This window comes from Panthera onca, assembly GCF_046562875.1.
Source record: "Panthera onca isolate mPanOnc1 chromosome E1 unlocalized genomic scaffold, mPanOnc1 haplotype 2 h2.Chr16_ul_5, whole genome shotgun sequence".
Taxonomy (NCBI): domain Eukaryota; kingdom Metazoa; phylum Chordata; class Mammalia; order Carnivora; family Felidae; genus Panthera; species Panthera onca.
The window spans coordinates 272,931-297,572 of NW_027675819.1; the positions used below are offsets into that span (position 1 = coordinate 272,931).

The following is a 24,642-nucleotide window of genomic DNA, read 5'->3' on the forward strand; positions in this document are numbered from 1 at the left end:
CGTCAAAGATGAGGTCTGGGGAATCAAAATAATAACAGCTAACACTCATATTTCGCCAGGCACTGATCCAAGTGCTTCATATGTATTACCTCATCTAGATCTCACCATAGTCCCATGAGATGGTAACTATCATAATTTCCATTTCACAGAAAAGGAAACTGAGTCACAAAGCTAATAGATGACAGACCTCGGCCCAAACGCAGGCAATCTAGTTCCAGAATCTCTACTCTTCACTACTCTGTTGTATCCTATTATAGAGGATGGAGCAAAAATGGGAGAGTAGAGGTTAAGGAATGAAATAATGGGGCTAAAAATTGGATAAGGAAAAAGAATAAGGACAATTACAAGTAAAAGATTGCAGAAGGGCGAACAGTAGTAAAAAGGAAAATGAAGATAAGGGATAGTTGACAAAGAAAAGGTAAAAACAGAAAGTCAGTCAACGTGGTTGGGGAGATGAGGAAGGCCCAGGACGACATTGAGGAAGAGACTGCCATGTCAAGCAGGAGGCAGAGAACAAACAAGTAAAGGCGATTCTTACAAGATGGTGAAGGTGCCGTTGTAGGTGTCGGGCTCCAGCACGGGCACTCTGCGGAGCCTCTGCTGTGGGCTGAGACCAACACACGACAGTGTCTCCTCTTTGCAGGTACAGCGCTCACATATTTTGAGGTCTGTGGTGGCATTCTGTTCTGGTTGCCAAGTTAAAGTTGTGTATGCCTTTTCTGAGGTATACTTTACAAAATGCACCACAGGATGTTCAGTTGTTGGAGGAAAACCTGTCTCAAATGACTCTGGTTGCTGACTTACAGGAATTTCTAGGTCCATAGGTGGAACCGTGACTTCAGTCAGGTTTCGATGTTGACTCTGAACCTGTTTTGGATGTGCAAGTGTCACCTCAAGGTCCTTTGGGGGAGGAGTTGTAGTCTTCTTCAGGGTTGTCGAATGTTCAGCCTCTGTAATAGGTTCTGGAGTTATAGTAAGCTCCACATGACGAAATGGGATGATGGGTGATGCTGGATGCTGACCTTGATCCTTACTTGGAGTTGGAACTGTCACTTCCTGCTGGAATGGATATTGAACTACAACCTCCTTAGGTGGCTCTGGAGGCTGAGTTGGGGTGTCTCGCATGGTTGGAGAAGGTTCAGTCTCCACACTGGATCCTGCAGTTACAGTAAGTTCCAGGTCCATAGGTGGAACTGTGACTTCAGTCAGGTTTGGATGCTGACTCTGAACCTGCTCTGGATGTGCAAGTGTCACCTCAAGGTCCTTTGGAGGAGGAGCTGTAGTCTCCTTCACGGGTGTAGAATGTTCAGCCTCTGTAGTAGGTTCTGGAGTTATGGTAAGCCCCAAGTCCACACGATGAGCTGTGACACTGGGCAATGTTGGTTGCTGACCTTGATCCTTACTTGGAGTAGGAACTGTCACTTCCTGTTGGGACGGATACTGAACAACCTCCTTAGGTGGCTCTGGAGGCTGGGTTGGGGTCTCTTGCATGGTTAGAGAAGGTTCAGTCTCTGTAGTGGATTCTGGAGTTACGGTAAGCCCTGGGTCCAAAGGTTTAACTGTGACTTTAGTTAAGGTTGGATGCTGAATGTGCTCTGAATGTGGAAATGTCACCTCAAGGTCCTTTGGAGGAGCGGTAGTTTGCTGCAGGGCTGAGGAATGTTTAACATCCGTAGTGGGTTCTGTAGTTACAGTAAGCACCAAGTCCAAAGGCTGAACTGTTACATTCGGCAACCACAGACGCTGAGCTTGATCCTGATCTGGGGTTGGAACTGCTGCCTCTTGATATACTGGAGGTTGAGCTACAAGTTCCTTAGGCGGCTCTGGAGGCTGATCTGGGGTCTCTTGCATGGCTGGAGAAGGTTCAACCTCTGTAGTGGATTCTGGAGTTATGGTAAGCTCCAAGTCCAAAGGCTGAACTGTGACCTCAGTCAAGGTCGGATGGTGAGACTCAACCTGCTCTAGATGTGGAAATGTCACCTCAAGGTCCTTCGGAGGAGCTGTAGTTTTCTTCAGGACTGTAGAAGTTTTAACCTCCACAGTGGGCTCTGGAGTTATGGTAAGCTCCAGGTCCAAAGGTCGAACTGTTATATTGGGGAGTGATGAATGCTGAGCTTGATTCTGACCTGGTGTCAGAACAGTCTGCTCCTGATATACTGGAGGTTGAGCTCCAATAACCTCCTCAGGTGGCTTTGGAGGCTGAATTGGAGTCTCCTGCATAGGTAGAGGAAGTTCAATCTCCTTATTGAATTCTGGAGTTATAGTAAGCCCCAGGTCCAAATGTTGAGTTGTGGCCTTATTCAAGGTTGAATGCTGAACCTGAACCTGCTCTAGATGTGCAAATGTTACCTCAAGGTCCTTTGGAGGAGCTGTAGTTTTCTTCAGGGCTGTAGAAGCTTTAACCTCCATAGGGGGTTCTGGAGTTATGGTAAGCTCTAGGTCCAAAGGCTGAACTGTTACATTAGGTGACGATGGATGACGAGCTTGATCCAGACCTGGAGTTGGAACTGTCACCTCCTGAAACAGTGGAGGCTGAACTACAACCTCCTTAGGTGGCTCTGAAGGGTGACCTGGGATCTCTTGCGTGGTTGAAGTTTCAACCTCTGTAGTGGGTTCTGGAGTTATGGTCAGTTCCAGGTCTAAAGGCTGAACTCTGACTTCAGTCAAATTTGGATGCTGAGCCTGGACCTGCTCTGGATGTGGAGGTGTCGCCTCAGTGTCCTCTGGAGGAGCTATAGTCTGCTGCATGATTGTAGACTGCTCAGCCTCCACAGTAGGTTCTGGAGTTACAGTAAGCTCCAGGTCAGCAGGCTGAACAGTAACATTGGGCAAGTTTGGATGCTGAGCTTGCTCTTGTCCTAGAGGTGGAACTGTCACCTCATTATGGACTGGAGGTTGTGCTACAACCTCCTCAGGTGGCTCTGGAGGCTGAACTGGGGCCTCCTGCTGGGCTGGAGGAGTTTCTGCCTCCTTAGAGGGCTCCGGAGGTTGAGTTGGAGACTGCTGCAGAATTGGAGATGGTTCTACCTTCTCAGGGGCCTCTGAAGGCTGAGCTTGTACCTCCTGTTGTGTTAGAGAAGGTTCTATCTCCTTAAGTGGCTCGAGAGGTAGAGATAGGGTTTCCTGCTGGACTGGAGATGGTTCCACCTTCTCAGGAGGGTCTGAAGGCTGAGGTGGGGCCTCCTGCTGTGTGGAAGGTTCTACCTCCTTAGGGGGCTCAGGGGATACAACTGGGGCTCCCTGCTGAGTTGGAAAAGATTCTGCCTCATTACCGGGCTCTGAAGGCTGAGCTGGGGGCTCCTGAGGTGTGGGAGAAGGTTCCACCTCCTTAGGGGGCTCAGGGGATATAGCTGGGGACTCCTGGAGGACTGGAAACTGAGCTGGGGCCACCTGCTGGGTTGGGGACTCTGCCTCATTAGGGGGCTCTGAAGGCTGAGCTGGGGCCTCCTGCAGTGTGGGAGAAGGTTCTACCTCCTTAGGGGGCTCAGGAGATACAGCTGGGGCCTGCTGGGGGACAGGAGACTGAACCAGGGCCTCCTGCGGGGTTGGAGAAGATTCTGCCTCATTAGGGGGCTCTGAAGGCTGAGCTGGGACTTCCTGCTGAACTGGAGATGGTTCTACCTTCTCAGGAGGCTCTGAAGGCTGAGCTGGGGCCAGCTGGGGGACTACAGACTGAGCTGGGGCCTCCTGTTGGCCTGAAGCAGGGTCCACAGCCTTAGGGGGGTCTGGAGTCTGAGCTAGGACCTCTTGTTGGCCTGGAGAAGACTCATCTTCAGGGGACTCTGGAGACTGGGAAAGATGCTTGGACTGAGCTGGAGCAAATTCAACTTTCTCAGGGGGAATAGGAGATTGAGCAGGGACATCCTGCTGCACTGGAAGATGTTTAACCTCCTTAGTTGCCTGGGGACTTAGGAAAATCCTCAGATCCACAGGTTTACCTGTGATATTAGGCAACACTGGATGCTGATCTTCACCTGGACCTGGAGGTGAGAATGTCACCTCATGCTGTACTGGAGACTGAGCTACAACATCTGTAGAGGACCCTGGAGGCTGAGCTGGATGCTCATACTGAACTGGAAAAGACTCGACCCCCTCATTGGGCTTTGGTTCCTGAGCTGGGACCTCTTGCTGGATTGGAGAAGGTTCTATACTTGCAACAGGCACTTGAGGCAGAGCTGAGCTCTCCTGCTGGCTTGGAGAAAGTTCAATTTCCTCAGGAAAATCTTCGGGTGGAGTTGAGACTTCATGCTGGACTGGAGAAGATTCCACATTTTCAGGGGCAGCTGGATGCTGATGTGGGACCTCCTGCTGGATTGGAGAAGGTTCCAACTGCTCAGGGGACACTGCAGACTGAGCTGAGGCCTCTTCTCGGAGTGGAGAAGCTTCAACCTCATTAGTGGATTCTGAGGTCATGGTAACTGAGGAATCCACAGGTTTAACAGTGACATTAGGCAACAGCAGGAGCTGAGCTTGATTCTGACCTTGAGGAAAAACTGTTACCACCTGATGCTCTGGAGAGTGAGCTGGGGCCTCCTGTTGGGTTGGAGAAGGTTCAACCTCACCAGAAGGCTCTGGATGTTGAGCTGTGGCTTCCTGTTGAGTGGCAGAAGGGTTAATTTCCTCAGAGGTCTGTGGATGCTGACTTGGGGCCTCCTGATAGGTTGCAGGTTTAACTTCCCCAAGGGGATTTGGATGCTGAGTTGTGGCCTTTGACTGGGCTGGAGAAGGCTCAGTCCCCTCAAGGGGCTCTGGATACTGAGTTGGGGTCTCTGGTTGGGTTGGAAAAGGCTCACCCTCCTCTGATGCCTGAGGATACTGAGCTGGAGCCTCCTGCTGGGTTGAAGATTCAACTTCCTCAGGGGTCTGTGGATGCTGAGCTGGGGACTCCTCCTGGGTTGTAGGTGGTTCACTCCCCTCGGAGGCCTGTGGGTGCTGACCCTGGCCCTCCTCCTGGAGAGGGGAAGGTTCACCCTCTTCCTGGGCCTCTGGAAGCTGAGTCGGGGCCTCCTCCTGGGTTGAGGATGATTCACCCTCCTCAGGGGCCTGTGATTGCTGAGCTAGGGCCTCCTGCTGGGTTGTAGAAGGTTCAACTTCTCCAGGATATTCTGGATACTGAACTGGGGTCTCCTGCTGTGTTGGAAGTTTCTCCTGTGTGGTAGATTCTGGAGATTGCGTTGGAGTCTCCTGTTGGACTGGCAAAGATTCAACCTCAGGGGACTGTGGAGGCAGAGTTGGGGCTTCATGCTGGGTTTCAAAAGGTTCCACATTAAGAGGCACTGAGGGCTGAGCTATAGTCTCGTGCCGAACTGCAGAAGGTCCCACCTCTGTAGTGGGTTCTGCAGTCATGGTAAGCTGCACATCTGGAGGTTTCACACTGACATTGGGCAGGTTTAAATGTTGATCATGGTAGTGACCTGGAGGTGAAACTGTCATCTTATGATGCCATAGAGGTTGAGCTGGGTGCTCCTGCTGGGTTGGAGAAGGTTCCACCTCCCTGGAAGGCAGCTCTGGAGGCTGAGCTGGTTGCTCTTGCAGGGTTGCAGAAGATTCTATCTCCCCTGGAGACTGAGCTGGAGTCTCCTGCTGGGTTGAAGATTCTGCCTCATTAAGGAGCTCTGCAAGCTGAGCTAAGGCCTCCTCCTGGGTTGGAGAAAGTTCAGCTTCTCCAAAACGGTCTGGAAGCTGAGCTGGGGGTTCCTGTTTGCTTAGAGAAGGCTTACCTTCCTCAGGAGGCACTGAAGGCTGAGCTGGGGTCTCCTGCTGCCTTAGAGAAGGATCAATCACCCCAGGAGGCTCGGAAGGCTGACCTGGGGTCTCCTGCTCACTTGAAGGCTCAACCTCCTCTGGAGGCTTACCCGAGGTCTCTTGCTGGGTTAGAGAAAGTTCTGCTTCCTCAGTATGTTCAAGAGGCTGAGGTGGGGCCTCTTGCTGGGCTATAGAAGATTCAACACCTTTATCAGGCCCTGGAGTTGTGGTAAATTCCACATCTAAAGGCTTACCTATAACCCTGGGAAACATTAAATAATCTGGATACTGACCTAGAGGTAGAGATGTCACCTCATCACTTACTGCAAGTTGAGTTAAATACTCGATAGGGAACTCTGGAACTAGAGTTGGGGCCTCCTGCTGGACTGGGGTAGGTTCAACCTCCTCGAGGCGCTCTGCAGGCTGAGGAGGGGCCTCCTGCTGGACTGGGGTAGGTTCAACCTCCTCGAGGCGCTCTGCAGGCTGAGCAGGGGCCTCCTGCTGGACTGGGGTAGGTCCAGCCTCCTCAGGGTGCTCCGCAGGCTGAGTTAGAGTTATGGTAAGATCCAGAGGTTTAACAGTGACATTGGGGAAGCTTGGCTTCTGAGCTTCACTCTGACTTGGAGATAGCACATTTACTTCATGATGTGCTAACAGTTGAGATATGATGTCCTTAGATGGCTCTGGAGGCTGAGCAGGGGCCTCCTGGGGGGTTGGAGAAGGTTCCACTTCCTCGGGGGCCTCTGTAGGGTGAGCTGAGGCTTCCTGCTGGACTGAAGAAGGTTCGACCTCTTCAGGGGTACTTGAAGGCTCAGCTGGGGCCTCTTGTGGGTTTGCTGAATTTCCATCCTTAAGGGACTCTGGACGCTGAGATGGAGCCTCCTGCTCAAGTAGAGATGGTTCTGTCTCTTCAGAGGGCTCTGGATGCTGAGCCTGAGCCTCCCCTTGGGGCAAAAAAGATTCAGCTTCCTCAGGGGACTCTAGATGATTTGGGGTCTTCTGTAAGGGTGGAGGAATTTCAGCCTCCTCAGAGAAGTTTGGAAGTTGATCTGGTCCTGTTATGCCCAGAATTCGTGATCCCCAAAGACCACTAGGGAGCCGAGTCCAATGCAAAAGCAAAAGAACCTTTATTCGAGCTAGCTCGAGCTCAATTCCCTACCTGCACCGACGCAGCGGTGAGATACCAGGGAGAGAGAGCGAGTTTCAAAAGCACAAAGGTTTTATAGGGGTCTAGGGGCAGTTGGTGAGGTAATGGCTGTGGCCTCAGCCGATTGGCTGGGGAAGGGTCGTGGCCTCAGCCGATTGGTTGGGGAAGGGTCGGAGTCCTGTTACGCAGGTCGCTGGGCGTGTTTTGATCAGAAAGTTTGAACGGGTGAGCGGGAGGTTACTCAAGGGGAGGAGGCGCAGTCTGAGGTTTCTGTGAATTTCCCGGAAAAGGGGTCATGTCGGGGACATAGTCACTCAAGGTGGAGAACACAGAACAAGATGGAGTCAGCCGGCGTAGGCCCGCCCTTTCAGTCCCCCTGGGAAACCCATAGGTAGGTTCTCCTCAGGATACAGGAGACCCATATTGGAATCTAAATAATCATCCTGCAGCTGTTGTTGTAGGTGCTCTTTATTTGCAAAATGGTTTGGAGTTCTAACAACTTTGGCAAGCCTTCGATGCTGAGCTAGATCTTTCTTCAGGTTTAGGGGTGAAACAATAAACTTTGTTGGCTTTGAACTCTGACTATCCAGAGATGGAACAAGTATTTCAAATGACTGGTGATCTTCAGCCTGATCTAAACCTACAGTTTAGAGAGAGCCAAAGCATAAGAGACTGTTAAAAACCGAGAACAAACTGAGGGTTGATGGGGGGTGGGAGGGAGGGCAGGGTGGGTGATGGGTATTGAGGAGGGCACCTTTTGGGATGAGCACTGGGTGTTGTATGGAAACCAATTTGACAGTAAATTTCATATATTAAAAAATAAAAAAATAAATAAAAAAAAAAATAAACCTACAGTTTTAGTCTTACTTTTGAGTTGAGGAGGCGGAGCTATGGTCTGATTCTGATCCCAACCTGGCACTGGAACCACCTCTGGGAGCCTTTGATGCTGGGTTAGCTGGTCATTCAGATCCTCATCTGGCCCTGGGGGTAGTTCTCCAAACGAAACCGTGTCCAGGAATGGAACCAAAGTCTCGGTCAACTCCTTAGGCGGGGCCAACATCTGGGCTGGAGCAGAGGACCCCGGGTAATTAAAGCCCCCCGGCTCAGCTGGGCGTGTAAGTGCCTGGGGCGATTCGGGTGGGGGATCAGAGGAGCGAGAAGACCAGGGCTCAGCCGCCTCCAGGGGGTCGGAAGTCAGCTGGGCAGGGTCCAGGGCCCACTCCGGAGGCTGAGCTGCCTGGACCAGCAGCCACAACGGTTGCCACATAAAGAGAAGCAGTGGGGCCAACAGGCGCAGCCGGGACATGACACGCGGAGGCTCCGGGGTGCAGCGACCCAGGCGAGTGGGGTACTGGCGCTGGGCCCTGAGCGGGAGCCAAACCATTATGGCAGCCCCGTGATGCGCACGCGCAGTTAGCAACTGTGCGCCCTCCCCGCCCACGTCCCACCCTTAATGACGTCTTTAATTACGCCACCTTTATTAGCTCCCTGGAGATGGGCTCCGCACCAGCAGAGCGGGCCCTTTTCCCAGAATCACTTGGGGCCCAGGCCTCCCTCCACCCTGCAAAGGCCACCACTCCCCCCCACTCCCCCCCTCCCCCCTCCCCCCCCCTCCCCGGCCCGGGGCTGCTCACAGCAAGGTAGTACTTGGACTCAGATCTGGGTGGCCCCGCACTCCCGCAGCTCTGAGGGGTGGAAGGGTGGGGGAGTGGAGCAGAGCTTCCAAGGAAGCCACAGGACCTGGCATCCTGGGAAATTAAAAAATGCTAGTCCAGCTCTAGCAATTTGAACTCTTGCTCTTCAAAGCTTAAATCCGAGAGACGTTCTTCCTCCCCCTGGCCATACTGCTTCCAAGAAAAGTAGCTGACCTGCAAAATAAGCACCAGTTAGGGCGATGGGGAGGAGAACACACTTCACAGTCAGATATTCTAAAATGTTGCCATTTCCTCTAAATTCTCAGTACCCATAGCTGATTATTAATTCACCACTCTGTTAGATGGGGGCCTACCACTGAATCTGCGATGGCCCCTAAATGTCTGTAGGAGGAGTTTGGGGGGAGTGCTAAGCAATTCATTCTGGGAAAGAGGGCCGGAAACCAATTCTAGCCCTTTATTTACACTGGGTGGGAAAACTTCCCCCATCTCATCTTGACTGGACATAGCCATTGATCTAGAAAAAGTAACAACGCCACTTTTCAGAGGTCCACTCTGTGCGCCCACATGGAGAAGGCACTTAGGATGTTATAGTCAGCGTGTTAAACAATTTTCTTGAAATACTGCAACTAGCACTCAGTTTACTTCCTTCACAGCCCCTTTTCTAATGTATTTTTAGTCCTTGCTTATGGTCTGGCACAACCTCTAGCATGTAAAATGCAAGAGAGAGGGGGTTTTTATCTTAATCCCAATGTCTAGCACACAGGAATAGTTTTTATATGGAACTGATTCCAAGACTGGCCTCATGCAGGAATGGATCTGTTGCTATAATCAGGTTTCTGAAATCTTTAGCATCAATGCTGAATCTTTTTCTCATCTTTTCACCTTTTTCAGGAAGCTAGACTTTTTTTTTTTAATTTTTTTTTTTCCTGAGAGAGAGAAAGCGTGAGCGGAGGAGAGGGACAGAGGGAGAGACAGAGAGAATCCCAAGTAGGCTCCATGCTCAGCACAGAGCCCGACGTGGGGCTGACCCCACAAACTCTGGGATCGTGACCTGAGCCAAAATCAAGAGTCGGATGCTCAACCTATGGAGCCACCCAGGCACCCCAGGAAGCGAGACTTCTCAAAGCCTAAACTTGGAAACGTCTGAAGTTTCCTCGACTGGTTTGATTTAGATTCAATTAACATTATTATTTTGCACGAAAAATCTTCCAGTGCTTTTTCAGAAAGTAACCATCTTCTCTTTCTCCACTCTCTTCCCTTCAAAACAAACTTTGCAACTGTGGGGTGAGTTAAATATTCAGAAATCGAGGGGCGGCTGGGTGGCTCAGCTGGCTGAGTGCCTGATTTCGGCTCAGGTCATGATCTCGCAGTCTGTGAGTTCGAGCCCCGCGCCGGGCTCTGTGCTGACAGCTCCGAGCCTGGAGCCTGCTTCAGATTCTGCGTCTCCCTCTCTCTCTGCCCCTCCCCAGCTCACGCTCTTTCTCACTCTCAAAAATAAATAAACATTAAAAAAAAAAAATCGAAAAAAAAAAATTCACAAATCTAGCCCCAAATTAATCTCTCAATGACTTGAAACACATTTTTGCTTTTTTTTTTTTTTTTTTTTTTTTAACATTCTGTATGTGGCACATTACTATTTTCTTTTAGAAATTATTTTGGCGGGGCGCCTGGGTGGCTCAGTCGGTTGGGCGGCTGACTCCGGCTCAGGTCATGATCTCGTGGTCCGTGAGTTCGAGCCCCGCGTCGGGCTCTGTGCTGACAGCTCAGAGCCTGGAGCCTGTTTCAGATTCTGTGTCTCCCTCTCTCTCTGACCCTCCCCCGTTCATGCTCTGTCTCTCTCTGTCTCAAAAATAAATAAATGTAAAAAAAAAATTTTTTTTAGAAATTATTTCGGCAACTTAATCCCTAATTCAGGACATCCATGTGAGTGATTTACAGAAAAGTTCTTCAGCAAGATATTCACGCAAGATATATATGAGATGCCGACATCTGGGTGATACATCCTATTTGAATGGCATAATGGTTTCAAACGCTGTAGTATAATCACATTTAAGGCCATAGTTACTCTGTTCCCAAATCCTTGAGATTCTGTTTGAGGGGAGCTCTAAAAGGCTTGTGTCCTCTCCTATGTCCACAACTGTGGGAGTGCTCTGATGAAATTTGCTCTCCAAATTTCAAATAAGGGGTCAGAGCCAAGGGTCAGGACTTCAGGAAAAGCCCCAGAAATCCCCTGCAGTCAAAAGCAGTTTTTGAGTTTCACATTTCCCAAAGGATGATAGAGCTAATGCCAAAGTCTTCCAAATTCTGCTGGTTGCTTTACATTATGGCTACAGTGGCTATGTCACCCTTGAACTTTAATCTCCACATACTTGAATTAAATCCTGCAGCTCGTCTTCAGTACTGGCATCTGTGATCTCTTCACAGGGTCTGTATTCCACAGCTATTTTACCACTTTCTGAAATAAAGTGAATAAGGATTGGAAAAAAAAAAAAAAAAAAAGAGGGCGCCTGGATGGCTCAGTCAGTTAAGCGTCTGACTTCAGCTTAGGTCATGATCTCATGGTTCATGAGTTCAAGCCCCATACTGGGGTCTCTGCTGTAAGCACTAGAGCCCACTTCAGATCCTCTGTCCCCCTCTCTCCGCCTCTCCCCTGCTTACTCTCTCAAAAATAAACATTTAAAAAATAAAGTTAACAAGATCAATTCAGAATTTTCCTTGTTCTAAAACTAGCTGTATACAATGATAGCACCCAATAACTACACATTCTTTTTATTTATAAAAGCAGAAAATAAAAGCATTTCCCTAGAAGTTTTCTCATCTCACACTTCAGTTTTTAATCATAACTATGTGTGAAAAAATACACATGAAGTTAACAACTGTGTGGTTCAAAAACGCTATCATCTTAAGAGATAGGAACTAAGGAATAATGACACAGGAAGTTAAAACTATGGAAACAACAATGTTCAAAATCAGATGACTAGACAGTAAGGCATTAGGTAGAGGTCAGTGTGAGTTCTGGAATACAGACCATGGACTATAGCTGATACTTCATGTTAGAAACAAGGCAAGTGTCTACTCCCCGGAAACAAAATCCCACCAGATACGATGAACAATGCTTTGGAGGGAGGGGGAGGGGGAGGGGGAGGGGGAGGGAGAGAATGCGCTTGGACAGTTTATTGGCAGAAATGGCCCATGTCCCTTATAGACAATACAATTCCCCTTAAGGCAAAGTACAGCTACAACATTTTGATCGTGTACAAGGGATACCATAGCATGTTAGGGAGAGGTCAGCAACCCAAAGGTTTAGTTTGGTTCTTAAAGGTTGTTACTCAGAATTGACAGCTAATGGAGATTCTACCTGATGACCAGGGAAGTCAACTTTCACTGCAAGAGCTGTCCAGGCTGGAAGCCTGAGACCAATCCAGGGTCAACTCTTATGGGCAAATAAGGCCTCTGAAACTTAGCTAGGATTTCTCAGTCTCTAAGCCTGCAAGACTGTGAAGCGGCGAGGGCGGGGTGGGGGGGGCAATTGTTTGGGGACTCGTTACTAATTATGAAATTCCCTTGGAGCACAGCCTGTAACATTCACACCATTGTAGAACTCAATAGAGAACACAATCGATGCTATTCAATAGCCTGACCACTTTCAAGGTTCACAAAAATATAGCTGACCCTAATATAAGAATCATATTCATGGCACAAAAACAGACACATAGACCAATGGAATAGAATAGAAACCCCAGAACTAGACCCACAAACGTATGGCCAACTCATCTTTGACAAAGCAGGAAAGAACATCCAATGGAAAAAAGACAGTCTCTTTAACAAATGGTGCTGGGAGAACTGGACAGCAACATGCAGAAGGTTGAAACTAGACCACTTTCTCACACCATTCACAAAAATAAACTCAAAATGGATAAAGGACCTGAATGTGAGACAGGAAACCACCAAAACCCTAGAGGAGAAAGCAGGAAAAGACCTCTCTGACCTCAGCCGTAGCAATCTCTTACTCGACACATCCCCAAAGGCAAGGGAATTAAAAGCAAAAGTGAATTACTGGGACCTTATGAAGATAAAAAGCTTCTGCACAGCAAAGGAAACAACCAACAAAACTAAAAGGCAACCAACGGAATGGGAAAAGATATGTGCAAATGACATATCGGACAAAGAGCTAGTATCCAAAATCTATAAAGAGCTCACCAAACTCCACACCCGAAAAACAAATAACCCAGTGAAGAAATGGGCAGAAAACATGAATAGACACTTCTCTAAAGAAGACATCCTGATGGCCAACAGGCACATGAAAAGATGTTCAACGTCGCTCCTTATCAGGGAAATACAAATCAAAACCACACTGAGATACCACCTCACGCCAGTCAGACTGGCCAAAATGAAGAAATCAGGAGACTATAGATGCTGGAGAGGATGTGGAGAAACGGGAACCCTCTTGCACTGTTGGTGGGAATGCAAATTGGTGCAGCCGCTCTGGAAAGCAGTGTGGAGGTTCCTCAGAAAATTAAAAATAGACCTACCCTATGACCCAGCACTAGCACTGCTAGGAATTTACCCAAGGGATACGGGAGTACTGATGCATAGGGGCACTTGTACCCCAATGTTGATAGCAGCACTCTCAACAATAGCCAAATTATGGAAAGAGCCTAAATGTCCATCAACTGATGAATGGAGAAAGAAATTGTGGTTTATATACACAATGGAATACTACGTGGCAATGAGAAAGAATGAAATATGGCCCTTTGTAGCAACGTGGATGGAACCGGAGAGTGTGATGCTAAGTGAAATAAGCCATACAGAGAAAGACAGATACCATATGGTTTCACTCTTATGTGGATCCTGAGAGACTTAACAGAAACCCATCGGGGAGGGGAAGGAAAAAAAAAAAAAAAGAGGTTAGAGTGGGAGAGAGCCAAAGCATAAGAGACTGTTAAAAACTGAGAACAAACTGAGGGTTGATGGGGGGTGGGAGGGAGGGTAGGGTGGGTGATGGGTATTGAGGAGGGCACCTTTTGGGATGAGCACTGGGTGTTGTATGGAAACCAATTTGACAATAAATTTCATATTAATTTTTTTTTTAATTTTTAAAGTTGTATTTATTTATTTTTAAGATTTTAAGTTGATTTATTTATTTTGAGAGAGAGAGAGAATGAATGGAGGAAGGGCAGAGAGAGAGGGGGACAGAGGATCCAAAGTGGGCTCTGTGCTGACAGCAGAGAGTCTGATGTGGGGCTCGAACTCACAAACTGTGAGATCATGACCTTAGTTGAAGTCAGATGCCGTATGAACTGAGCCATCCAGGTGTCCCTTAATTTTTAAAAAAACTTTATTTAAATCCAAGTTAGTTAACATATAATGTAATAATGGTTTCAGGAGTGGAATTTAGTGATTCATCACTTACATATTACTCTCAGTGCTCATCCCAACAAGTGCCCTCCTTAATGCCCATCACCCATTTAGCCCATCCCCTGCCCACCTCCCTCCATCAACCCTCATTTTGTTTTCTGCCATTAAGAGTCTTTTATGCTTTGCTTCCCGCTCTCTTAAGAATCTTTTATGGGGGCACCTGGGTGGTGGTTAAGTGTCTGACTTCAGCTCAGGTCATGATCTCAAGGTCCATGGGTTCACCCATGTCCGGCTCTGTGCTGACAGCTCAGAGCCTGGAGTCTGCTTCAGATTCTGTGTCTCCCTCTCTTTCTGCCCCTCCCCTGCTCACATTCTGTCTTTCTCTCTCTCAAAAATAAATAAACAATAAAAACTTTTTTTTAAAAGAATCTTTTTATGATTTGCCTCCCTCTCTGTTTCTATCTTATTTTTTCCTTCCCTTCCCCTATGTTCACATGCTTTGTGTCTTAGATTCCACATATGAGTGAAATCCTATGATATTTATCTTTCTCTGACTTATTTTCCTTAGTATAATACACTGTATCTCCATCCACGTTGTTGCAACTGGCAGAATATCATTCTTTTTGATTGCTGAATAGTATTCCATTGTATATATATTTTGCATTTTCTTTATCTATTCATCAGTCGGTGGACCTTTGGGCTCTTTCCATAATTTGGCTATTGTTGACAGTACTGCTAAAAACATTGGGGTGCACGTGCCCCTTTGAATCAGCATTTTTGTATCCTTTTGGTAAATACCTAGTAGTGCAGTTGTATCATAGGGTAGTTCTATTTTTAATTTTTTGAGCAAACTCTACACTGTTTTCCAAAGTGGCTGCACAAGTTTGCATTCCCACCGACAGCACAAAAGTGTTCCCCTTTCTCTGCAATGTCACTAACATCTGTTGTTTCCTGAATTGTTAATGTTAGCCATTCTGACAGGCGTGAGGTGGTATCTCAGTGTGATTTTGATTTGTATTTCTGTGATGATAAGTGATGTTGAGCATCTTTTCATGTGTCTGTTAGCCATCTTCATTGGAAGCCATGTCTTCATTGGGTAAGTATCTGTTCATGTCTTTTGCCCATTTCTTCACTGAGTTGATAAGTTGAGTTTGATAAGTTCTTTATAGATTTTTAGGAGCTGGTTCTTTTAAAAGATCAGCAAAATTGATAAACTAGCCAGACTCATCATCAAAAGAGAGAGAGAGAGAGAGAGAGAGAGAGAGAGAGAGAGAGAGAAAGGACTCAAACAAACAAAATCACCAGTGAAAGAAGAGAAATAACAAACACCACCACATAAATACAATTATAAGAGAATATTAGAAAAAACTATACACCGACAAATTAGACAACTGAAAAGAAATGGATAAATTCCTAGAAATATATAACCTACCAAAATGGAAGCAGGAGGAAATAGAAAATTTGAAGTGAATGATTACCAGCAAGGAGATTAAATCAGTAACTAAAAAACTCTCAACAAACAAGAGACCAGGATCAGATGGCTTCACAGGTGAATCTTATCAAACATTTAAAGAATAGTTAATGCCTATTCTACTCCAACTATTCCAAAAATAGAAGAAGGAAAAATTCCAAATTCATTTTATTAGGTGAGTATCACCTTGATACTAAAACCGGATAAAGACACCACTGCCAATATTTCTGATAAACATAGATGCAAAAATCTTGAACAAAATACTAGCAAACAGAACCCAACAATACTTTTAAAAAATCATTCACCATGATCAAGTGGGATTTATTCCTAGGATGTAAGGGTGGTTCAGTATTCGCAAATCAATCAACGTCATACATCACATCAACAAACGAAAGGATAAAAACCATATGATCATCTCACTAGATGCAGAAAAAGAATTTGATAAAGTACAACATCCATTCATGACACAAGCCCTCAACAAAGTAGTTTTAGAGGGAACACACCTCAACATAATAAAGGTCACATATGAAAAATCCATGGCTAACAAAGACAAGGATGTCCATTCTCACCACTTTTATTCAACATAGTACTGGAAGTCATAGCCACAGCAATTAGACAACATAAAGAAATAAAAGGCATCCAAATTGGTAAGGAAGAAGTAAAACTCACTATTTGCAAATGACATGATACTCTATATAGAAAACCCCGGAGCCTTGTAGTTTTTCATTGCTGAGGAGACCCCAGGAAAGACAGTGTGCAAGCTAATTTTGAGCTGCCTCTTTTTGTAGTCTTAAGAGAGCAGAGCACCTGTTGTCTGACTATTACCCTCTATGTTTCTGTAGACAAGTCTTATCTATACTCCTCACCATGGCTCAGCTCCAGACACGCTTCTTCATGCTTGTCTGGATTTGTTCAAAATCTCCAGACACTCTTTTGAACAACTTTTTTTTTTTTTTTTTTTTTTGGATGGGGGTGGCCAGGGTCTGCAGTCTTTTCATTACTAGCAGATATTGTTCTTGATTCAGAGATATCCACATAGCATTTGCCACAGGTGCTTATCTTTACTTCATCTGTTGATGTACAGAGATTCTTTTTTTTTTAAAGTTATTTATTTTGAGAGAGAGAAAGAGCAAGTGGGAAATGGGCAGAGAGAGAGGGAGAGAGAATCCCAGGCAGGCTCTGCACCATCAGCACGGAGCCTGAGATGGGGCTTGAACTCCTGAATCCTGAGATCATGACCTGAGCCAAAATCAAGGGTCAGACGCTTAGCCCGCTGAGCCAGCCAGGTGCCCAAGAGACTATGATACATAGTTACTTCTAAATTACAAGATTGTCATATAGTCTTCTTGTTGAAAAAGTCTTTGAACTAGAATAGGAATTATTCTTGTAATAAGAGCTTTGCAATACCAGTATATGGATGTTTGTTGTTACCCAAACAGTTGTATATTTTTCTAAATTTGTAGACTGAACATTGATTTCTTTTTGTATAAATCTAATAATTAAGTCATTGTTCTTAAGTTGAAGATGTAAGTGATTCAGATTTCAGATTTTTAAAAAGTAAAAATCCAAATAACTAGTGAGAGAATTCTTTCAGAAGTATTTTAGTTAATAAATGCAGGAAGAATGAAGAATTTTTACCATTTTGCAACTCCAAGTGAAATAATGGGTTTAAGTAGTGATTATCAATAGCTGCTAAAAACTATTAATTAGGTAAAAGGCTGACAGAGAATATTATGATGGATGGGATCAGAATGACATCATCAGAGTCCAGATGTAGATTTTCACATCATATAGAAAGAGATACAAAAAAAAAAAAAAACAAAACAAAACAAAAAAACAAACAAAAACAAAAAACAAAAAAAAAAGAAAGAGATATAAGCTAATGCACTTCCTCATGTGATGCAATATGAAGCACATGATACTAGGTGTAAATATTCTTTCTGGGGAAAAAAAGCAAACCTGAAATCTAATCAAGTGTTTAGGTCTGCCTAGTGTACAGAATGTGTAGGTGGTAGAGGAACATTTAAAGAACTCCCTGGAGGGCTGCCTGTGTGGCTCAGTTGATTGAGTGTCTGACTTTGGATCAGGTCATGATCTCACAGTTCATGGGTTCAAGCCCCACATCAGGCTCTGTGCTCACAGCTTGGAGCCTGGAGCCTGGAGCCTGCTTCGGAGCCTGTGTCTCCCACTCTCTCTGCTCCTGCCCCACTTGTGCTGTCTCTCTCTCTCTCTCTCTCTCTCTCTCTCTCTCTCAACAATAAATAAAACGCTTAAAAAAATTTGAGGAACACCCTGGAGATATAATCAATGAAATCTAGAATGTAAGAAATATTAGAACAGATGACCCAGTTTCTTTAATAAATGAATGGCAAGAAAAAAGGGAGGGGGAACTGTTAAAGTTTAAATAAAACATACTAATAAAAAAGAAAACCCTAAAGACTTCACCAAAAACTACTACAACTGATAAATGAATTCAGTAAAGTCACAGGATACAAATCAATATTCAGAAATCTGTTGTATTTCTATACACTAATGATTAAGTAGTAGAAAGAAAAATGAAGAAAACAATCCCATTTACAACTACACCAAAAATAACAAAATACCTAGGAATAAACCTAATCAAAGAGGTGAAAGACCTCTACTCTGAAAACTGTAAAACACTGATGAAAGAAATTGAAGAAAACACAAATGAATGAAAAGACATTCCATGCTCATGGATTGAGAGAACAAATATTCTTAAAACGTTTATACTACCCAAAGCAACCTGTACATTATTGTAATCCTTATCAAAATACCAACACATTTTTTAACTAGAAAAAAACCCTAAAATTTATATGGAACCACAAGAGACCCCAAATAGCCAAAGCAATTTTGAAAAAGAAAAGCAAAGCTGGAGGTATCACAATTCTGGACTTCAAGTTATATTACAAAGCCGTAGTAATCAAAACAGTATGGTACTGGCACAAAAAGACACATAGATCAATGTAACAGAATAGAAAACCCAGAAATAGAAGGTTCCGGAAGATGGCGGCGTAGGAGGATGCTGGGCTCACCGCGCGTCCTGCCGATCACTTAGATTCCACCTACACCTGCCTAAAGAACCCAGAAAACCGCCAGAGGATTAGCAGAACGGAGTCTCCGGAGCCAAGCGCAGACGAGAGGCCCACGGAAGAGGGTGGGAAGGGCGGCAAGGCGGGGCGCGCTCCACGGACTGGCGGGAGGGAGCTGGGATGGAGGGGCGGCTCGCCGGCCAAGCAGAGCCCCCGAGTCTGGCTGGCAAAAGCGGAGGGGCCGGACGGACTGTGTTCCGACAGCAAGCGCGACTTAGCGTCTGGGAGGTCAGAAGTTAACAGCTCTGCTCAGAAAGCGGGAAGGCTGGAGGACAAAGGGAGGGAGAGCTGCTGAGCCCCCGGACGGCAGAGCTCAGCTTGGCGGGGAACAAAGGCGCTCGCCAGCGCCATCTCCCCCGCCCATCCCCCAGCCAAAATCCCAAAGGGAACCAGTTCCTGCCGGGGAACTTGCTCGCGCAGCGCAAACACCCAACTCTGTGCTTCTGCGGAGCCAAACCTCCGGCAGCGGATCTGACTCCCTTCCGCTGCCACAGGGCCCCTCCTGAAGTGGATCACCTAAGGAGAAGCGAGCTAAGCCTGCCCCTCCAGCCCCCGTGCACCTTGCCTACCCACCCCAGCTAATATGCCAGATCCCCAGCAACACAAGCCTGGCAGTGTGCAAGTAGCCCAGACGGGACACGCCACCCCACAGTGAATCCCGCCCCTAGGAGAGGGGAAGAGAAGGCACACACCAGTCTGACTGTGGCCCCAGCGGTGGGCTGGGGGCAGACATCAGGGCGGACTGTGGCCCCGCCCACCAACTCCAGTTACACACCACAGCACAGGGGAAGTGCCCTGCAGGTCCTCACCACGCCAGGGACTCTCCAAAATGACCAAACGGAAGAATTCCCCTCAGAAGAATCTCCAGGAAATAACAACAGCTAATGAACTGATCAAAAAGGATTTAAATAATATAACAGAAAGTGAATTTAGAATAATAGTCATAAAATTAATCGCTGGGCTTGAAAACAGTATACAGGACAGCAGAGAATCTCTTGCCACAGAGATCAAGGGACTAAGGAACAGTCACGAGGAGCTGAAAAACGCTTTAAACGAAATGCAAAACAAAATGGAAACCACGACGGCTCGGCTTGAAGAGGCAGAGGAGAGAATAGGTGAACTAGAAGATAAAGTTATGGAGAAAGAGGAAGCTGAAAGAAAGAGAGATAAAAAAATCCAGGAGTATGAGGGGAAAATTAGAGAACTAAGTGATACACTAAAAAGAAATAATATACGCATAATTGGTATCCCAGAGGAAGAAGAGAGAGGGAAAGGTGCTGAAGGGGTACTTGAAGAAATTATAGCTGAGAACTTCCCTGAACTGGGGAAGGAAAAAGGCATTGAAATCCAAGAGGCACAGAGAACTCCCTTCAGACGTAACTTGAATCGATCTTCTGCACGACATATCATAGTGAAACTGGCAAAATACAAGGATAAAGAGAAAATTCTGAAAGCAGCAAGGGATAAACGTGCCCTCACATATAAAGGGAGACCTATAAGACTCGTGACTGATCTCTCCTTTGAAACTTGGCAGGCCAGAAAGGCTTGGCACGATATCTACAGTGTGCTAAACAGAAAAAATATGCAGCCGAGAATCCTTTATCCAGCAAGTCTGTCATTTAGAATAGAAGGAGAGATAAAGGTCTCCCAAACAAACAAAAACTGAAGGAATTTGTCACCACGAAACCAGCCCTACAAGAGATCCTAAGGGGGATCCTGTGAGACAAAGTACCAGAGACATCGCTACAAGCATAAAACATACAGACATCACAATGACTCTAAACCCGTATCTTTCTATAATAACACTGAATGTAAATGGATTAAATGCGCCAACTAAAAGACATAGGGTATCAGAATGGATAAAAAAACAAGACCCATCTATTTGCTGTCTACAAGAGACTCATTTTAGATCTGAGGACACCTTTAGATTGAGAGTGAGGGGATGGAGAACTATTTATCATGCTCCTGGAAGCCAAAAGAAAGCTGGAGTAGCCATACTTATATCAGACAAACTAGACTTTAAATTAAAGGCTGTAACAAGAGATGAAGAAGGGCATTATATAATAATCACAGGGTCTATCCATCAGGAAGAGCTAACTATTATAAATGTCTATGCGCCAAATACCGGAGCCCCCAGATATATAAAACAATTACTCATAAACATAAGCAACCTTATTGATAAGAATGTGGTCATTGCAGGGGACTTTAACACCCCACTTACAGAAATGGATAGATCATCTAGACACACAGTCAATAAAGAAACAAGGGCCCTGAATGATACATTGGATCCGATGGACTTGACAGATCTATTTAGAACTCTGCATCCCAAAGCAACAGAATATACTTTCTTCTCGAGTGCACATGGAACATTCTCCAAGATAGATCACACACTGAGTCACAAAACAGCCCTTCATAAGTTTACAAGAATTGAAATCATACCATGCATACTTTCAGACCACAATGCTATGAAGCTTGAAATCAACCACAGGAAAAAGTCTGGAAAACCTCCAAAAGCATGGAAGTTAAAGAACACCCTACTAACGAATGAGTGGGTCAACCAGGCAATTAGAGAAGAAATTAAAAAATATATGGAAACAAACGAAAATGAAAATACAACAATCCAAACGCTTTGGGACGCAGCGAAGGCAGTCCTGAGAGGAAAATACATTGCAATCCAGGCCTATCTCAAGAAACAAGAAAAATCCCAAATACAAAATCTAACAGCACACCTAAAGGAAATAGAAGCAGAACAGCAAAGGCAGCCTAAACCCAGCAGAAGAAGAGAAATCATAAAGATCAGAGCAGAAATAAACAATATAGAATCTAAAAAAACTGTAGAGCAGATCAACGAAACCAAGAGTTGGTTTTTTGAAAAAATAAACAAAATTGACAAACCTCTAGCCAGGCTTCTCAAAAAGAAAAGGGAGATGACCCAAATAGATAAAATCATGAATGAAAATGGAATGATTACAACCAATCCCTCAGAGATACAAACAATTATCAGGGAATACTATGAAAAATTATATGCCAACAAATTGGACAACCTGGAAGAAATGGACAAATTCCTAAACACCCACACTCTTCCAAAACTCAATCAGGAGGAAATAGAAAGCTTGAACAGACCCATAACCAGCGAAGAAATTGAATCGGTTATCAAAAATCTCCCAACAAATAAGAGTCCAGGACCAGATGGCTTCCCAGGGGAGTTCTACCAGACGTTTAAAGCAGAGATAATACCTATCCTTCTCAAGCTATTCCAAGAAATAGAAAGGGAAGAAAAACTTCCAGACTCATTCTATGAAGCCAGTATTACTTTGATTCCTAAACCAGACAGAGACCCAGTAAAAAAAGAGAACTACAGGCCAATATCTCTGATGAATATGGATGCAAAAATTCTCAATAAGATACTAGCAAATCGAATTCAACAGCATATAAAAAGAATTATTCACCATGATCAAGTGGGATTCATTCCTGGGATGCAGGGCTGGGTCAACATTCGCAAATCGATCAACGTGATACATCACATTAACAAAAAAAAAAGAGAAGAACCATATGATCCTGTCAATCGATGCAGAAAAGGCCTTTGACAAAATCCAGCACCCTTTCTTAATAAAAACCCTTGAGAAAGTCGGGATAGAAGGAACATACTTAAAGATCATAAAGGTCATTTATGAAAAGCCCACAGCTAACATCATCCTCAACGGGGAAAAACTGAGAGCTTTTTCCCTGAGATCAGGAACACGACAGGGATGCCCACTGTCACCGCTGTTGTTTAACATAGTGCTGGAAGTTCTAGCATCAGCAATCAGACAACAAAAGGAAATCAAAGGCATCAAAATTGGCAAAGATGAAGTCAAGCTTTCGCTTTTTGCAGATGACATGATATTATACATGGAAAATCCGACAGACTCCACCAAAAGTCTGCTAGAACTGATACATGAATTCAGCAAAGTTGCAGGATACAAAATCAATGTGCAGAAATCAGTTGCATTCTTATACACTAACAATGAAGCAACAGAAAGACAAATGAAGAAACTGATCCCATTCACAATTGCACCAAGAAGCATAAAATACCTAGGAATAAATCTAACCAAAGATGTAAAAGATCTGTATGCTGAAAACTATAGAAAGCTTATGCAGGTAATTGAAGAAGATATAAAGAAATGGAAAGACATTCCCTGCTCATGGATTGGAAGAATAAATATTGTCAAAATGTCAATACTACCCAAAGCTATCTACACATTCAATGCAATCCCAATCAAAATTGCACCAGCATTCTTCTCGAAACTAGAACAAGCAATCCTAAAATTCATATGGAACCACAAAAGGCCCCGAATAGCCAAAGTGATTTTAAAGAAGAAGACCAAAGCAGGAGGCATCACAATCCCAGACTTTAGCCTCTACTACAAAGCTGTCATCATCAAGACAGCATGGTATTGGCATAAAAACAGACACATAGACCAATGGAATAGAATAGAAACCCCAGAACTAGACCCACAAACGTATGGCCAACTCATCTTTGACAAAGCAGGAAAGAACATCCAATGGAAAAAAGACAGTCTCTTTAACAAATGGTGCTGGGAGAACTGGACAGCAACATGCAGAAGGTTGAAACTAGACCACTTTCTCACACCATTCACAAAAATAAACTCAAAATGGATAAACGACCTGAATGTGAGACAGGAAACCATCAAAACCTTAGAGGAGAAAGCAGGAAAAGACCTCTCTGACCTCAGCCGTAGCAATCTCTTACTCGGCACATCCCCAAAGGCAAGGGAATTAAAAGCAAAAGTGAATTACTGGGACCTTATGAAGATAAAAAGCTTCTGCACAGCAAAGGAAACAACCAACAAAACTAAAAGGCAACCAACGGAATGGGAAAAGATATTTGCAAATGACACATCGGACAAAGGGCTAGTATCCAAAATCTATAAAGAGCTCATCAAACTCCACACCCGAAAAACAAATAACCCAGTGAAGAAATGGGCAGAAAACATGAATAGACACTTCTCTAAAGAAGACATCCGGATGGCCAACAGGCACATGAAAAGATGCTCAACGTCGCTCCTTATCAGGGAAATACAAATCAAAACCACACTCAGATATCACCTCACGCCAGTCAGAGTGGCCAAAATGAAGAAATCAGGAGACTATAGATGCTGGAGAGGATGTGGAGAAATAGGAACCCTCTTGCACTGTTGGTGGGAATGCAAACTGGTGCAGCCGCTCTGGAAAGCAGTGTGGAGGTTCCTCAGAAAATTAAAAATAGACCTACCCTATGACCCAGCACTAGCACTGCTAGGAATTTATCCAAGGGATACAGGAGTACTGATGCATAGGGGCACTTGTACCCCAATGTTGATAGCAGCACTCTCAACAATAGCCAAATTATGGAAAGAGCCTAAATGTCCATCAACTGATGAATGGATAAAGAAATTGTGGTTTATATACACAATGGAATACTACGTGGCAATGAGAAAAAATGAAATATGGCCTTTTGTAGCAACATGGATGGAACTGGAGAGTGTGATGCTAAGTGAAATAAGCCATACAGAGAAAGACAGATACCATATGGTTTCACTCTTTATGTGGATCCTGAGAAACGTAACAGAAACCCATGGGGGAGGGGAAGGAAAAAAAAAAAAAGAGGTTAGAGTGGGAGAGAGCCAAAGCATAAGAGACTGTTAAAAACTGAGAACAAACTGAGGGTTGATGGGGGGTGGGAGGGAGGGCAGGGTGGGTGATGGGTATTGAGGAGGGCACCTTTTGGGATGAGCACTGGGTGTTGTATGGAAACCAATTTGACAGTAAATTTCATATATTAAAAAATAAAAAAAAGAAAAAAAAGAAAAAAAAAAGAAAACCCAGAAACACACTCACAATTATATGGTCAATTAATCTTTGTCAAAGGAGATAAGAATATCCAATGGGGAAAAGATAGTCTCTTCAATAAATGGTGCTGGAAAAACTAAACAACCGCATGCAAAAGAATGAAACTGGACCACTTTCTTACACCATACATGAAAATAAATTCACAATGGATTAAAGACCTAAATGTGAGACCTGAAGCCATAAAAATCCTATGAAAGAGCACAAGCACTAATTTCTCTGGCATTAGCCATAGCAACATTTTTCTAGATATGTCACCAGAGGCAA

The 24,642-nt window shown here is 44.9% G+C and overlaps 2 protein-coding genes across 3 annotated transcripts in view; both read right to left on the reverse strand.

Moving 5' to 3' along the window:
- The window catches only part of LOC144614253 (uncharacterized), a 50,568-nt gene extending 43,685 nt beyond the window's left edge, over positions 1–6,883 (reverse strand). Inside the window, exon 1 of the mRNA XM_078436986.2 lies at positions 539–6,883. Within this exon, the coding sequence (XP_078293112.1) occupies positions 539–6,018 (5,480 nt within the window). The 5' untranslated portion in view covers positions 6,019–6,883. The remainder of the gene's footprint in view (positions 1–538) is intronic.
- Positions 6,884–6,921: 38 nt separating this feature from the next.
- LOC144614257 (leucine-rich repeat-containing protein 37B-like) lies at positions 6,922–11,295 on the reverse strand. 2 transcript variants are annotated; one of them, XM_078436997.1, is made up of 3 exons: positions 10,917–11,295; positions 7,742–8,256; positions 6,922–7,532 (listed from the first exon to the last, which is right to left on the reverse strand). In XM_078436997.1, the coding sequence occupies exons 2-3, from the start codon at positions 8,196–8,198 to the stop codon at positions 7,237–7,239; spliced, it is 753 nt and encodes a 250-aa protein (XP_078293123.1). In that variant the 5' UTR covers positions 8,199–8,256; positions 10,917–11,295; the 3' UTR covers positions 6,922–7,236. The 2 variants fall into 2 exon arrangements, 1 of the variants encoding a protein (XP_078293123.1); XR_013551880.1 differs by lacking the exons at positions 6,922–7,532; positions 7,742–8,256 and adding an exon at positions 8,505–8,760.
- Positions 11,296–24,642: the final 13,347 nt, after the last annotated feature.